Genomic DNA, 15,785 nt, shown 5'->3' on the forward strand with positions numbered 1-15,785 from the left:
TTTACTGACAGTTTATATAAGGAATTAAAATATGTGGAAAACCTTATTCTGGCAGCAAGGCTTAGATAAAAACGAAGTTTTATCCATATTTCAATAGGAACATGTCGAAAATAAAAAAAGCCAAAATTAGCTAAAAGGGTCATGAAAAAAAGCCAGAAAAAAAGCTAAAAGCTAAATGCATTTTTTCCCCGCTAAACGTCTTCAAAAAAAGCCAAACCTAGCGGGAAAAAAGCTAAATTGGCAACGCTGCGTGACAAAGTAGCTGGTTCTTTAAAATAAAAACATTTTTATGGAGTTATTTAACTTAAAATGTAGACTATACTGATAAAAAAATTCCGTATTTAAGCCAACACTAAATTTAACTTATTTTTATTGCAAATTATTTGTTTGAAGTCAAATTTTATTATTTTTTCGAAATTTTCAACAGCACAATGAAATTTTCTTTTTTTAATGTCAAACGTTTTATGAACTAAACGTGGGTATAAAGTTCCGTGGCCGTACACATAATTTCAATATGAACTTAAGCAAAAGATTTTTTTTTAATGGTCATGATTTGGTCATGATTTTTTTTTTACTTTTAGTTAATTTTTTCTGTTATGGGAGTTGTATTTAAAAGTTGAGTTGTATTTAAAAAGTACAGAGATCATTAAATTTTCCTGGTCTTTCCTCCTCCATATGTGGAGTATTATTTAGTTCAATTTTCGCATGACGTAGTTTATTCTTGCTATAAAACAGTTTACTTTTTTTCTGTGTGTAAAATTAAAAATATGATACAGATCACATGCGAAGTTTCGTCCTCTATTTGCGATATATCAACAAAGGTATACATGTTTCCTAATGAAAAAAAAAACACGAAAAAACAAGTATACACGGCCGTAAGTTCGGCCAGGCCGAATCTTATGTACCATCCACCATGGATTGCGTAGAAACTTCTACGAAAGAATGTCATCCACAATCGAATTACTTGGGTTGTGGTATCTTAAAACTTCCTAACATCGTTTTCTAAATTGAGTTAGTCCATACGTGGTATATATTAGACAAAAAAGTTGTGTATAGGTAAGTCTACAAACAATTACGAATCGATATGGACTTTTTGCGTAGAGAGCCAGATTTGAAATATGGGGGTCGCTTATGTGGGGGCTATATACAATTATGAACTTGATATGAACCAATTTTTGTGTGATTGGGGATCGATTTATTACTATAGACCGATATGGACCTAGTTAGCCATGGTTGTTAACGGCCATATACTAGCACAATGTACCAAATTTCAGCTAACACGGATGAAATTTACTCCTCCAAGAGGCTCCAAAACTAAATTTCGGGATCGGTTTATATGGGGGCTATATATGATTATGGACTGATATGGACCACTTTTGGCATGGTTGTTACATATCATATACTACCACCACGTACCAAATTTCAACCAGATCGGATGAATTTTGCTTCTCCATAAGGAACCGGAGGTCAAATCCGGGGATCGGTTTATATGGGAGCTATATATAATTATGGACTAATATGAACCAATTCCTGCATGGTTGTTGGATACTATATACTAACCTCACGTACCAAATTTCAACCGAATCGGATGAATTTTGCTCTTCCAAGGGGCTCCGGAGGTCAAATCTGGGGATCGGTTTATATGGGGGCTATATATAATTATGGGCCGATGTGGACCAATTTTTGCATGGTCATTAGAGAACATATACCAACATCATGTACCAAATTTCAGCCGGATCGAATGAAATTTGCTTCTCTTAGAGGCCCCGCAAGCCAAATCGGGGGATGGGTTTATATGGGGGCTATATGTAATTATGGACCGATATGAACCATTTTTTGCATGGTTGTTAGGGACCATATACTAACACCATGTACCCAATTTCAAATGGATCGGATGAAATTTGCTTCTCTTAGAGCAATCGCAAGCCAAATTTGGTGGTCCGTTTATATGGGGGCTATACGTAAAAGTAGACCGATATGGACCAATTTTTGCATGGTTGTTAGAGACCAAATACTAACACCATGTACCAAATTCCAGCCGGATCGGATGAAATTTGCTTCTCTTAGAGGCCTCGCAAGCCAAATTTGGCGGTCCGTTTATATGGGGGCTATACGTAAAAGTGGACCGATATGGCGCATTAGCAATACCATCCGACCTACATCAATAACAACTACTTGTGCCAAGTTTCAAGTCGATAGCTTGTTTCATTCGGAAGTTAGTGTGATTTCAACAGACGGACGGACGGACATGCTCAGATCGACTCAGAATTTCACCACGACCCAGAATATATATACTTTATGGGGTCTAAGTGCAATATTTCGATGTTTTACAAGGAAGGACAAAGTTAATATACCCCCATCCTATGGTGGAGGGTATAAAAATATGATAGTTTTTTTTTTTTTTTAATTTGTAAATAAAAATTTATTTCAAACAATCAATTTTTTGATCAAATCAAGGACACAAAGTCAGATAAGAAAGTAGTTGAAAATAGTTATGTTTTTAATTCAAGAAATTGAGTTTCAACAACAACCAACATCAATTAAATTTTTAATTGAATCAATTTAAAAATTAATAGAAATTTTCAAATCAAATCAACTAATTTTTTAATCAAATATTTTTGAATGTCCAATGAAAACTGATACAATCATTTTCGTGATTGAAGACATTTCAATTAAAAAATTAATTGGAACAGTTAATTTTGTGATTGAATCAGAAATTTTAAATCTGGCCTCTATAAATCTAAAATAAGGACACAGGTCACATTAATGCGAAGTTTTGTTTTCTTTTTGCGATATATCAACAAAGGTATTCACACTGAAAAAAAAAAAAAATATTTACCCAATAGAAAAATTATGCAAGGAAAATTTTAGGATAGTAGTAGCAACTTTCCCTTGTTGGTGCAAGATAAAATCGTTTAAATTGGACACATTTACAATTCAAGAGACATTTCTACACCAAAAAAAAAAAAAATCGCTAATATGAGAGACATTAAAATATAAATTTGTAAATTCGGAAAGAACTTCTAAACCACAAAAAATTAATTAACCAAAAATTTCAAAATATCTTTTGACTTGAAAGATATAGACTTCCCTTCAAGGATTTTGGTATTGCAAAAGATGCTGCTTCTTTAAAATAAAGACATTTTTTAGAGAGGTATCTAGATTTAACTCTAGGTTCTATAAATTTAACATTAGAATACAGATTTCATTTATCGAATTGTCCTTCTCTTTTTGCAAAAAAGAGGCATTCATGGAGAAATAATATAAGAACTATAGGAAATACTTCCACGTCAAAATGTTTTCGTCATTTCAAAACAAAGTTTAAACCAATGATGCAAATTAAAATAAGTATTAGCATATTTTTAACTTTAATTCAAAGTTTCAATACCTCAGTTAATTAAAAGATTATCAATTTAAATCAAAAATGGGAAAATATACCTTACTTCAAAAAGACAAGACTTTAACGGAGGGACGCTAATTTCAATGATTCGTGTCCTTAATTTAAATACAATAATACTTAAAGAAAATATTATGAGCTTTCCTTTAATTAAAATTTCTTTTAATGAAATTTCTACTTAATATCGAGTAAATTACGTATCCTAAAATAAATTTTGCAAAATCTTGCATATTAATATTTCCTATATATTTTTTCAATATAGTGACCATTTAGTTTATATTGTTTTTAATTTTTAACTGTATACCAGGGCTGTGGAGCCGGAGTCGGAGTCTTGGAGTCGGAGTCTGAAGATTTTGCTGGAGTCGGAGTCGGAGCCGGAGTCGTAAAAATTTTGCTCGACTCCGACTCCGGCTAAACCAAATTTGTTAAAACACTTCACATTTTTGTAACTAAGCAAGTTTTTACGCAAATTAGTTTCCATTGCGTTATTCATTCGATCAATGTACAGCATGATTGTAAATGAAAATAAACTTCCATTACGGCTATCTTTTTATGTTTCCTAGAATGTTACACTAGCAGATGAGCTGGATAGATCCACTTTAATGTCCATGTCAATTTATTTGAAATATTTCGAACAATTGAAATTATTTTTTTTTTAATTTTAATTTAAAGCCATAGAGATATGTGGAATATTGGCAGAACATTTTTTCAAAGTTGCTTTTTATAGAAAATTTTGTCAAAATATTATTTCTATAAAAAGTTTTGTCAAAATTTTATTTTTATAGCAAATTTTGTCAAAATTTTATTTTTATAAAAAATTTATTCAAAATTTTATTACTATAGAAATATTTTTTTCTATAAAAAATTTAGTCAAAATTTTATTTCTATAGAAAATTGAGTCAAAATTTTGTTTCTACAGAATATTTTGCAAAATTGTATTTCAATAGAAAATTTTGTTTGTTACACAAAATTTTTTTCAAAATTTTATTTCTATAAAAATTTAACTCAAAATTTTATTTCTATACAACATTTTGCCAAAATTTTATAGTAATAGATTTTTTTATTAGAAAATTTGGTCAAAATTTTATTTCTATAGAAAATTTAGTCAAAATTTTGTTTCTGTACAATATTTTGCAGAATTTTATTTACTACATAAAATTTTTTCTAAAATTGTATTTTTAGTGATATTTTTTTCAAAATTTTATTTCTATAAGAAAAAATTGTTAAATTTTATTTCTATAGCAAATTTTCTCAAAAATTTTGTTCTTACTGATGCTCACTGATACTCACTGCTATAAAAAATGTATTCAAAATTTTATTACTATAGAAATATTTTTTTCTATATAAAATTTAGTCAAAATTTTCTTTCTGTAGAAAATTAGTCAAAATTTTGTTTGTATAGAATATTTTGCAAAATTTTATTTCTATAGAAAATTTTGCAAAATTTTGTTTGCTACACAATTTTTTTTTAATTGTATTTCTATTGATAATTTTTTCAAACTTTTATTTCTGTAAAAATTTTGCCAAATTTTATTTCTATAAAAATTTTATTCAAAATTTTATTTCTATATATTTGGTCAAAATTTGATTTCTATAGAAAATTTGGCAAAATTTTATTTCTATCGAAAATTTAGTCAAAATTTTATTTACTAGACAAAAATTTTTCCAAAATTGTATTCTCACTGATACTCACTGCTAAGTCGAAAACTTGTAGAAATGACTCAAATTTTCAAAATTTTCAATGAATGAATCATAAATGCATTTTTGCGAAATTGTCTAAACAATTATAAATATTTCCCAAATAGTGCTCGAGATTTTGTAGAAGTCTGATTTGAGATTTTATCAAAATGTAGATCTAAATACAAAGTTGTGCAGAGTATATTATAATCGGCCCGCCCGACTTTAGACTTTCCTTGCATTTTTATTTTTTGTTAAAATTGTGTTACGCCCCATAACGTTAGATTTAAATTTTAAGTACATAGATTTTGTAGAAGTATATACAATTGTCTATATCGAATTTTGTCTAAATAATGTCTAAATCAGATTCAAATTCATGCATATGGGAATATAAACCTTTATATAGCTCGCAACAAATATAAAGGATTTGAGATAGTATCAATAATTTTGGTCCACAAACACATATACTGCTGTTATCTTCTCATATTATGATGGGTATTTATATAATTATTTTATTTATTAAACATTGCCCTAAATTTGAAATATAGAGTTCAATTGGCATCTAACGTGAAATTAAGACCTTTTTTTTGCACACATAAATAAATACGATACTTCATATCGATCCACTTACGGTACCCCCACAATAGAACTACAAATTAGTGGTATTAAAATGAGATTTAGTTATATTACCCGGAGTCGACTCCGGATGCTTATTTTTTAAATGAAATTTGATATAATAAAATGCAGCGGATTTCGCCCTATGGCAAAGCCATGTAAAATTCATTGCTTTTGATCCGATTGCGCATCACTTCGAAATCCAAATAGAGTATTTTCATGGCTATACTTTTTTGCTGTGTATTAAATAAATGATTTATAGAACGAAAACAAAATTTTGTTTTACGGCAAATTGTTTATTTCTTATATTTTGGGTATTGTAAAAATCTTTTAGAAATTTTATTTTCCCAAAACGACAGCCCTAGTATGTATTAGCGAAAAATATAAAACAAGTATAAATGAAACTACACCACATGAGGTAGGGCAAGTTGTTCTCTTTTTCAAATGAAATGAAACATTCAGTTTTGTGAAACTGAAAATGAACTCCACACAATACCAAAACAAGTGTCGGCCGGATTAAGATTGCTTCCGCTCTCCAAAAACCAACAGAATACTCCGCCCCGCCCCTTCCCCTTAATGGTGAATGATGGTGGTAGTGAGTGCACACTCACTATGCACACTATGGAGTCTCAGAAGTCGGCTTAAAAGAAAAATGAAAGAGAAGAGCTGCTATCCTATGATGTTTTTGTTCTTGTCCGACATGGTTTTCCTACCGTATTTCCTCAGTATACTCATACGCATGTGCAGTGCCGGGCCTACATAGCCCTGGCTATCATCCGCCATTCACTGCTCTCCCATTTGTGATTGAAGTAAAGACGTACGAATGGACGGACAGACGCACAAGACAAAAACAACGCACCACCACCACTACCACTCACCCTCGAATTTGAGAATTGAAAGAAGCTTCACTCACAACAGGGAAACTGGCTGGCTGGCTGGGTCTTAAGAACAGGGTGCTGCCGCGCTGCTTTTGTTGTGTTCTAATAACTTCCTTTTTTTCGAGAATTATTGGAACAGAAACAAAAGAGTTGTGAACGAGAATGGTTGTACTTCAATCAACATCAACAGAGGTAACGAAGAAAATAACCAAGCAACCAACCACTACCATATATTGTTTGCCTCTACGAAAAAAAGGAAGCGACTACAACAATAAAAAGAATAGAACAAAAGAAAATTAAATAAATCAAATTTATAGAAATTGTTTTGGGATTTTGTGGAAATTGTGTTTGCAAAAAAAAAAAAAAAAAAAAAAAACGTTTGGACCATTTGAAGTGATTGTGAGAGTGTTTATTCCTGATGTGATATTTGAGTTTCTGCGAAATTGAGTTAATTAAGAAACCATTTGAAAAAGCAATTTTAAAATAAAAGGCCAATGGACTCGACAAACATACACATCTCTATGGGTAATATGTATCCAAGGTTATAGAGATATTAACAAATATATAAAGTAAATTAAAAATATTAAAAGTGCGTAAACATCCGAAGAGTGAATTTGTTTGGGTTTTTTTTTGGTTCAACATAAAATAATCAAGTGTAAATATATGCTCATAGATGTTATGAAAGTATTTAATTGATTGGATTTCTTATTTCAATTTGTCAACCACTATATATATACATTAGGATGTATTTGTTTTGACCAGAAAGTAGTGCATACATTTAGGCGGTCATAACCATATCTGCCTTGTCAGGTCGTACAAGGTGTTGACACAAAATTCCTCCGTTTATTTTTTAACTTTTATAACAATTTTTAAAATATTTATCTCTCTGTTCTTTTGTTCTTCTGCTCTGAGGTGCCATTAACTGACATACTTTTTCCATTTTTGTGTAACTTTTCAAGAAATTATTTTTTATAATATAATATTTTTAAAAGTTTATCGCAGATATCTATGAATTTTATTTTCTTGTGCAGCTATGCCACTATAACTACTTCGCGATATATGAAATTAGATATACTTGCATCTGCCTGAAAGTATGCAAATATTATGGCCATTTTTGAAAGTGGGCAAACAGATTAACTGGTCAATAATAAATATGTACCTGTAATGAGATGGGATGAAAGTTGTTATCTAGTTACCCCCTCACACTTGGTTTGTAACAAACTTTGTATAACGGGTTAAAAATGTTATTAGAGAATGTACCATTCATAATTACAAATTACATTTTTCAATTAATTCACATATTTCTCGCCAACATCTAATGCAGAAAAAAATCTAGCTCGTTAGTATAAAAAATTTCGAACTTAACTTTAGTTCATCACACAACCAGTCCAATTTTCTTGAAAATTATTAATGTATATAAGAGTTCAACTCTTTACTATAGCACAGGAGGAAATTTATACCAATTTTAAAGATAAAGTAGCCAAACAGATTTGCCTTTTATCCCTCAATTGCAAAGAGAATAAAACCCGACGTTTGCCGACGGTGAACGCTAAATTTCTCAAAAACAACTCACAAACAAACACAATTTAATGTCCCAAATAAATGCCAATATTTTTATTTAGGAATTTTAGAATTAATTTGTAATTTGAATTATTTACTATAATCAATTGTATTAATTTTAAAATATTAAATAGTTTTAGGTTACTTCTTAATTAAAAACTTTAGAGTAGTTGTTATCTTGCCAACTTGCCTCAAAAATGTTTTTGATTGAAAATTTAAATAAAACAAGTAAGGCAAGTGTAAAGTCGGGCGGGGCCGACTATATTATACCCTGCACCACTTTGTAGATCTAAATTTTCGATACCATATCACATCCGTCAAATATGTTGGGTGCTATATATAAAGGTTTGTCCCAAATACATACATTTAAATATCACTCGATTTGTACAGAATTTGATAGAATTTTACAAAATCTATAGATTCAAAATTTAAGTTGGCTAATGCACTAATGTGGAACACAATTTTAGTAAAAAAAATATCGGAAACATTTAAATCTGAAGCAATTTTAAGGAAACTTCGCAAAAGTTTATTTATGATTTATCGCTCGATATATATGTATTAGAAGTTTAGGAAAATTAGAGTCATGTTTACAACTTTTCGACTAAGCAGTGGCGATTTTACAAGGAAAATGTTGGCATTTTGACCATTTTTGTCGAAATCAGAAAAACATATATGTGGGAGCTATATCTAAATCTGAACCGATTTCAACCAAATTTGGCACGCATAGCTACAATGCTAATTCTACTGCCTGCGCAAATTGTCAACTAAATCGGAGTAAAAAATTGGCCTCTGTAGTCATATGAGTGTAAATCGGGCGAAAGCTATATATGGGAGATATATCTAAATCTGAACCGTTTTCAACCAAATTTGGCACGCATAGCTACAATGCTAATTCTACTCCCTGTGCAAATTGTCAACTAAATCGGAGTAAAAAAATTGGCCTCTGTAGTCATATGAGTGTAAATCGGGCGATAGCTATATATGGGAGATATATCTAAATCTGAACCGTTTTCAACCAAATTTGGCACGCATAGCTACAATGCTAATTCTACTCCCTGTGCAAAATGTCAACCAAATTGGGGTAAAACTCTGGCTTCTGGGACCGTATTAGTCCATATCGGGCGAAAGATATATATGGGAGCTATATCTAAATCTGAACCGATTTCAATAAAATTTGGTACACTTGACTATAGTACTAATTGTTCTTCTTGTGCAAAATTTTAAGCAAATTAGGCTAAAACTCTGGCTTCTGGGTCCATATAAGTGCACATCGGGCGAAAGATATATATGGGAGCTATATCAAAATCTGAACCGATTTCTTCCAAAATCTATAGGGATCTATTCTGAGCCAAAACACATACTTATGCCAAATTTGAAGTCGATTGGATTAAAACTGCGACCTAGACTTTGATCACAAAAATGTGTTCACGGACAGACGGACATCGCTGTATCGACTCAGGAGCCCACCCTGAGCATTTTTGCCAAAGACACCATGTGTCTATCTCGTCTCCTTCTGGGTGTTGCAAACATATGCACTAACTTATAATACCCTGTTCCACAGGGTATAAAAAAATGAACACCCTTTCGAAAATGAATCAATCAATTTGGTCTTGATTTGCTTTTGAATTAAAAACATATCGACAACACAAATAAAAGGAAACTAATGTTAGTTTGAGTTCGATATAGTTCCTATTACATAACAAACATGTATCGTTTAAAAAACTCTTTGGAGACAAACGAGTCTACAGTTATTACACAATTCCGAAAATCTCTTAACCAATTTTAAACTAACTATGTTAGCATTTGTTTCAATTTTTTACTTTCGATGTTCTCATCTCCATACCCTACGGGAATAGATCAACCCCAGAGCAACGGACCTATCCCGGTTCTGAGAACCTATTTCGTTTTGAGCACGCGTAACATCAGAAAACAAAAAATTTCAATAAATTAAAAAATAGATTATTCTAGTAATTATGTTTCAATCAAATTTCAATATGAAGAGAGTATAAAATTTATTAACCCTTAAATGCGTACTGTATCTCTTAAGATACAACCAGAAAAAAATTCTTACGTCTTAAAATTTGCTGCATTTAAAACGTCGCTATTTTTACAAATATAATTTTCCGGAAAATTTCTTGTACTTCTGAGTAATCTACAGCCAAAATTGAAAATCAAATTTTTACCAAAAATTCAAAAAAAAAATATATTTACCAGAGATGAAACTAATGCTGGTAAAAAAACTGTGTACTGTCAAAATGTCTCTATTCTCTAACAAAAAATTAAATAGTTTATTTGTAAATAAAAACTTAATTTAATGTGCATGTATTTTTTTTTGTTTTGTTTTTTTTTTTTTTAACACATACTTTTTTTAATGTGGTTTGGAGATGTTTTTTTACTAGTTTGCATATTTTATATTTTTACGGAGAAATCGGTGATTTTATTCACTTAAGGGTTAATGTAAATATAAATTTAAAAATTGCGATTAACTGCTACCAGTGGAAATTGCCACTAGCGGACCTATCAGCCGCACGTGGCAATTTCCACTAATTTCCTCTAGGGTAATAATCTTTGTTTTCTCTTTCTATCTCTCTGTATAAAATACATAAACTTTATATGTTTTAGAGGAATTTTTAAATATTATTTAATTGTGATAAAATTTTCAACTCAAGCATCAATTTCATTGATGTGGTATACATTATTCTTATCGAAAATCTTTCAATCCTTAAATATAAAAAAAAAAAACAAAAAACATGTTATTTATTATTTATTTAATTTTTTAGTTTTTTTTTTTTTGATTTTTCTGAAAAAAATTATTTTTATATTAACAAAAAATTCCTCTTTGTCGCTCCCATTCCAGGATCATCCCAGTTTGAGGGGCACCCCATTGGCTATGTTGGCCGCACAGTGCAATAAATTGAGCAGTAAGTCTCCACCACCATTAGCGGATGCCGCTGTGGGCAAGGGATTTCATCCGTGGAAGAAAAGCCCCACCTCACCTACGCATCACTCGCATCAAACCAACAATTCTTCTTCTACTAGTAACAATAATAATAACAACAACAACACTTCAACAGGTTCGACCAGTTCAAATGCCTCTGTGGGACAACATTCACCCTGTGCCATATCATCGGCGTCCTCGACAAATTCATCTGTGGGTGGAACAAGTACGAATCACTCAAGCATTGGAGGAGCATCATCGGCGGCGGGTAATTCTTTGACTTCAAGAAGTTTGGCAGGCAGTGGAATCAATACCATGGTTAATATAACAGCAAGGTAGGTTGAATTGTTTTGTTTATTTTTTTATACATGCAGAGAAGGAATGTGATAAACCAATACAAAAAAATCCAAACAGAATATTTTTGATGGGATTATAAAACATGATTGTTGTTAACATATTCAGCTATAAATTTTGAAAAGATGCTTTGTATTACCAATTTGAAATAATGTACCAAATATAATATATGTTTGAGAAGACCATATAATATTATTGCAAACATATGTCTACAGAATCCAAATAAAATATTTTTGTGGAGACAATACATTATTCTTGTAAATATTTGGCAAATTTTTTGAGCAAATTTTGTACATGAGACTTAATCCAAATAAAATATTCTTGTGGAGACAATACATTACTCTTGCAAACATGTGATTTCTTGAATTGTTGCGAGAAAATGTGTGTTTGAAATTTAAAATACGCAACATAATCGACCAAATATTATATTATTGGGAAAACTATACAACATCATTGTTGGAAACATTTTTTTAACAAAATATTTTCGGTTTTGAAATTGTTTTTACAAAATACCGTAAAACATCTCAAACTTGAACTTGAAATAAGTTTCGTGAAGCCTGCAAAATTTTAAACTCTGAAAGCGGACACCTATCACAAGTTGACAAGACATTTGCTATATTATCGAAATAAAATTAACCTCTCATAAGTTGACAAAACATAGATGACCATGAGTGTCCACTTCTGTGAGTTTCCAATGTACCCTTTACCACAAACTTGGGCACTCCGAAAAACGGTTAGCTATTAAAGCTGGACAACTTCCGTTAGACGTTTATTATATTATCGAATTCAAATAAACCTCTCATAAATTGACAAAAATTTAGGCCATCATGGGTATCAACTTCTTCGAGGTTGCACTATAGTTTCCCCTTTCAACTCATAATAATTTTATTAAATTCTAATGCAAATTGTTGGTTGTCATATTCCTTTTCTCTGTGTTATAATCCCTTATTATACTCCCCAACCTTAATGAGCATTTTTCATTGATACGGAAAATAATTTCAGCATTTATCCTTACAGTCGACCGATAACCTCATCCTGTGCAGCTGTAACAACTCCTTCAGCCTATGGCAGTGATTTATTCTATCCAAATTCTTCAACCACCACTGGCGGTATGGTGACTGACAATCATCATATGCATCAAGGTTTGTTGGGCAAAGTGGAGGGTGCCACATTCGGATCGGTGTATTCTCGTCATCCCTACGATTGGCCTTTCAATGCGGTAACGGCTCAGGCCCATAAAGCAGCCGAGGCAGCCAGTGTGAATAGTGGCTGGTGGGATATGCATAGTGCTGCAGCTGCAGGCAGCTGGTTAGATATGGGCGGGGCTGCTGGTATGCATTCGACCATGGCCAATTATGCTACAGCTAGTTCGGATTATTCCTCAGCTTTAAGTCACTCACTTTCGAATACTGCTCATCTCTTGGGTTCTGGTCAACATTTACTCCAAGATACCTATAAAAGTATGTTACCCAGTCAAGGTGTGGGAGGATTTTCTTTGCCCCATAGCTCACCATCGGCCGCATCCAGTGGCTCAACACCACAATCTTCATCACCTACTACCCCATCGTCGCGATCGCAAAGACGTTATGCTGGTCGTGCCACCTGTGATTGCCCCAATTGTCAGGAGGCTGAAAGACTGGGTCCCGCTGGTGTCCATTTGAGAAAAAAGAATATTCATTCTTGTCATATACCAGGGTGTGGTAAGGTCTATGGCAAGACTTCACATCTCAAAGCTCATTTGAGATGGCATACTGGAGAGCGGCCTTTTGTGTGCAATTGGTTGTTCTGTGGCAAACGCTTTACCCGGTCCGATGAACTACAAAGACATTTGCGGACCCATACAGGAGAGAAACGCTTTGCCTGCCCGGTGTGTAATAAACGTTTCATGCGTAGTGACCATCTAGCCAAGCATGTGAAGACCCATAATGGAACGGGTACTGGCATTAAGAAGGGCTCCTCCGAGTCCTGTAGTGATTCTGAAGAACCCAATAACCAATCGGGTGATTCGAATGGTTTAAATTCATCTGGAAATAATGGCAATTCGGGAAGTAATAGTCATCCTGGCACACCTAATGCTCATCAGAGTGGAACACCTACACAAAATCATAGCCAAGGATTGCATATGTCACCCCATCATCATATGTCCAGTGGGTCACCAGTGATGTTAACCCATCAGCAGCATCAACAATTGCAGCAACAGCAACAACAACACCAGCAGCAGCAACAGCAACAACATCACCAACAGGCCCAACAACAACACCACTTGCAACATCAACAGCAACAACAACAACAGCAGCAACAACAACAAACCCATCCTCACGCCCATATGCATGCCCATAGCCATCATCATCACCATCATCTATTGGTTTCAAATTCGGCTGCATCCAGTCCAGTACTCGATCACCACAGCACTCTTGTCGATATTAAGCCTCCAATGGTTTGAGGCTCACTGGGACCCTTTCTGTTCAGTAACTGAGCAGAAGCTGGGTCCTACATTAAGGATTTCATAAAAACTCTAGCATTATTCGAAGGGTACGAGAATAATAATTTGTAAGCGATGTGAATTGAGGCCATCCGGAAGGGGGGCTTTGTAAAAAAAAAACGAAACAAGATTAGGAAAATAGAAGTAATTAAGAGTAGAACTACAAATAAATTGCACAACAAATTGATTGAAGTTACATTATAGAATGACAAAAAATTATTTATATATGGTAAATTAAATTTAAAAAATTAAAAATTATAAATTTTGTAAATATTGCTATAATAAATATAATTAAATAATCTCTACGGAAATTCATACAAAAAGAATTTTAAAATAAATTAATAAAACAAAAAATTTTAAAACTACGACATTTGCAAAAAACTCTATCTATAAAATAAAACTTTTTTTTTGGAAAAAAACTAAGAGAAAACACTACTGGTGGATGAAGTATTTTGGAATTCATATTGCTCCCGGTTTGTGTATTTATATAGTTCGGTATAGAAAACTTTCGAACTTTATTCAATCGGGTAATGATTTTGATACTGATTCCAAGCCAACGAAGCGGAGAATTGATGTGAGGATAAACTTAAGACACAATTCTCTTTTAAATTTGGCATTCTTGATACTAGGAAAAAATAATATTTTTTTTTAGCTTTATTTCTTCATGTGCTATCCACGTTCGTTAAAAACGTATTAACGACAACTCTCAAAAAACAAAAATGTGAACCCAATTTAATTCTATTTAAGTTCATAGAATTATTATGTTTTAAGAAAGATTCCGTAACTTTAATATTTTCTTTGCGTTCGTTACTTAAACGAACTAAAAGATTTAAGAAATTCTGGTCTCCCACAAAGTAGTTCAGAATTTCTTAAAATTTCTAAAATTTTGTCAAAAAATATATATTTTTAAAGACATTAAAGACATTTTTACAATTTTGAAAACCAAGTCTTTTCTTCACTCCACGAAATTTTCTTTAACAAGTGAAAAATAATAATTATGTCTGATAAATTTTATGGAATTTGTCCAACTTTTTTTACTGATTTTTATGAAAATTTATTATTTTTTTTAATTAAGCAACATCCCAGCAAAAAAAATTTAAAGTTCTTCCAACGGCACAACTTTTTTTACTGATTTTTATGAAAATTTATTATTATTATTTTTTTTAATTAACCAACATCCCAGCAAAAAAACTGGAAGTTCTTCCAAAGGCACAACTTTTAAAGCACTTCCAGAAGATGCACTCCCAATGATGTTCTTTATTTTAACTACCCAGGAAGTTCTTTTGATTCAATTTTTTATAACTTCGGTTTTTCATACTTTACTACTAAGAATTCATAAAATGGTAAAAATCATTTAAATTTTGTCGAAAAAAAATGCTAAATCTGAAAAAATTGTGAATTTTTGAAAATATTTGAGGTCAAACGTTTTCGACAAGCGTTAGAATCCACTAAAAGTTATAAAAAATTATAAAAATTATTTATTTGAAAAAATATCACAGAATTTTTTAATTTACATCCAAAACATTGAATTCGGGTCACACCTTAAGAAGTGATGCAAATAGGACTTCCGTCCTATGACAAGCCCATGTTAAATTCATCGCTTCTGCGTCAATTTGGCACCACTTCCGGATCCAAAAAGAACATTTTCATTACTTTTTTGGTGACGCTTTTTTGCTGGGATTTTCCTGCCTTATGGGTTCACTGTTTTTTGAGTGAACTTATATTAAAAAAAAAACTTAAATTAAAAAAATAAAGTATTGAAAAACATCTTCAATTTTTGAAAGCTTTTTAAAGACAATTGCATTGATTTTCAAGAATTTTTCAGCATTATTAAAGCCAAATTAACTTAGTTTAACAAAATTCGCCTTCATTGGAAAGTGTATC

General features: G+C 31.9%; 1 protein-coding gene across 6 annotated transcripts in view; it reads left to right on the forward strand.

Annotated features, from left to right (window-relative positions):
• Positions 1 to 14,298, forward strand: part of Sp1 (transcription factor Sp8) — a 185,569-nt gene extending 171,271 nt beyond the window's left edge. For 2 of the 6 annotated variants that reach the window (XM_075299908.1, XM_075299912.1), the window contains exons 2-3: positions 10,985 to 11,400; positions 12,422 to 14,296. In XM_075299908.1, coding sequence (XP_075156023.1) covers positions 10,985 to 11,400; positions 12,422 to 13,862 — 1,857 coding nt within the window. In that variant the 3' untranslated portion in view covers positions 13,863 to 14,296. Of the gene's footprint in view, positions 1 to 6,670; positions 6,760 to 10,984; positions 11,401 to 12,421 lie in introns of those variants that run through there. The other 4 variants (XM_075299914.1, XM_075299913.1, XM_075299911.1 and 1 more) reach the window with 4 other exon arrangements.
• Positions 14,299 to 15,785: the final 1,487 nt, after the last annotated feature.

The sequence above is a fragment of the Haematobia irritans genome, chromosome 3, assembly GCF_050003625.1.
Source record: "Haematobia irritans isolate KBUSLIRL chromosome 3, ASM5000362v1, whole genome shotgun sequence".
In the NCBI taxonomy this organism is placed as follows: Eukaryota; Metazoa; Arthropoda; class Insecta; order Diptera; family Muscidae; genus Haematobia; species Haematobia irritans.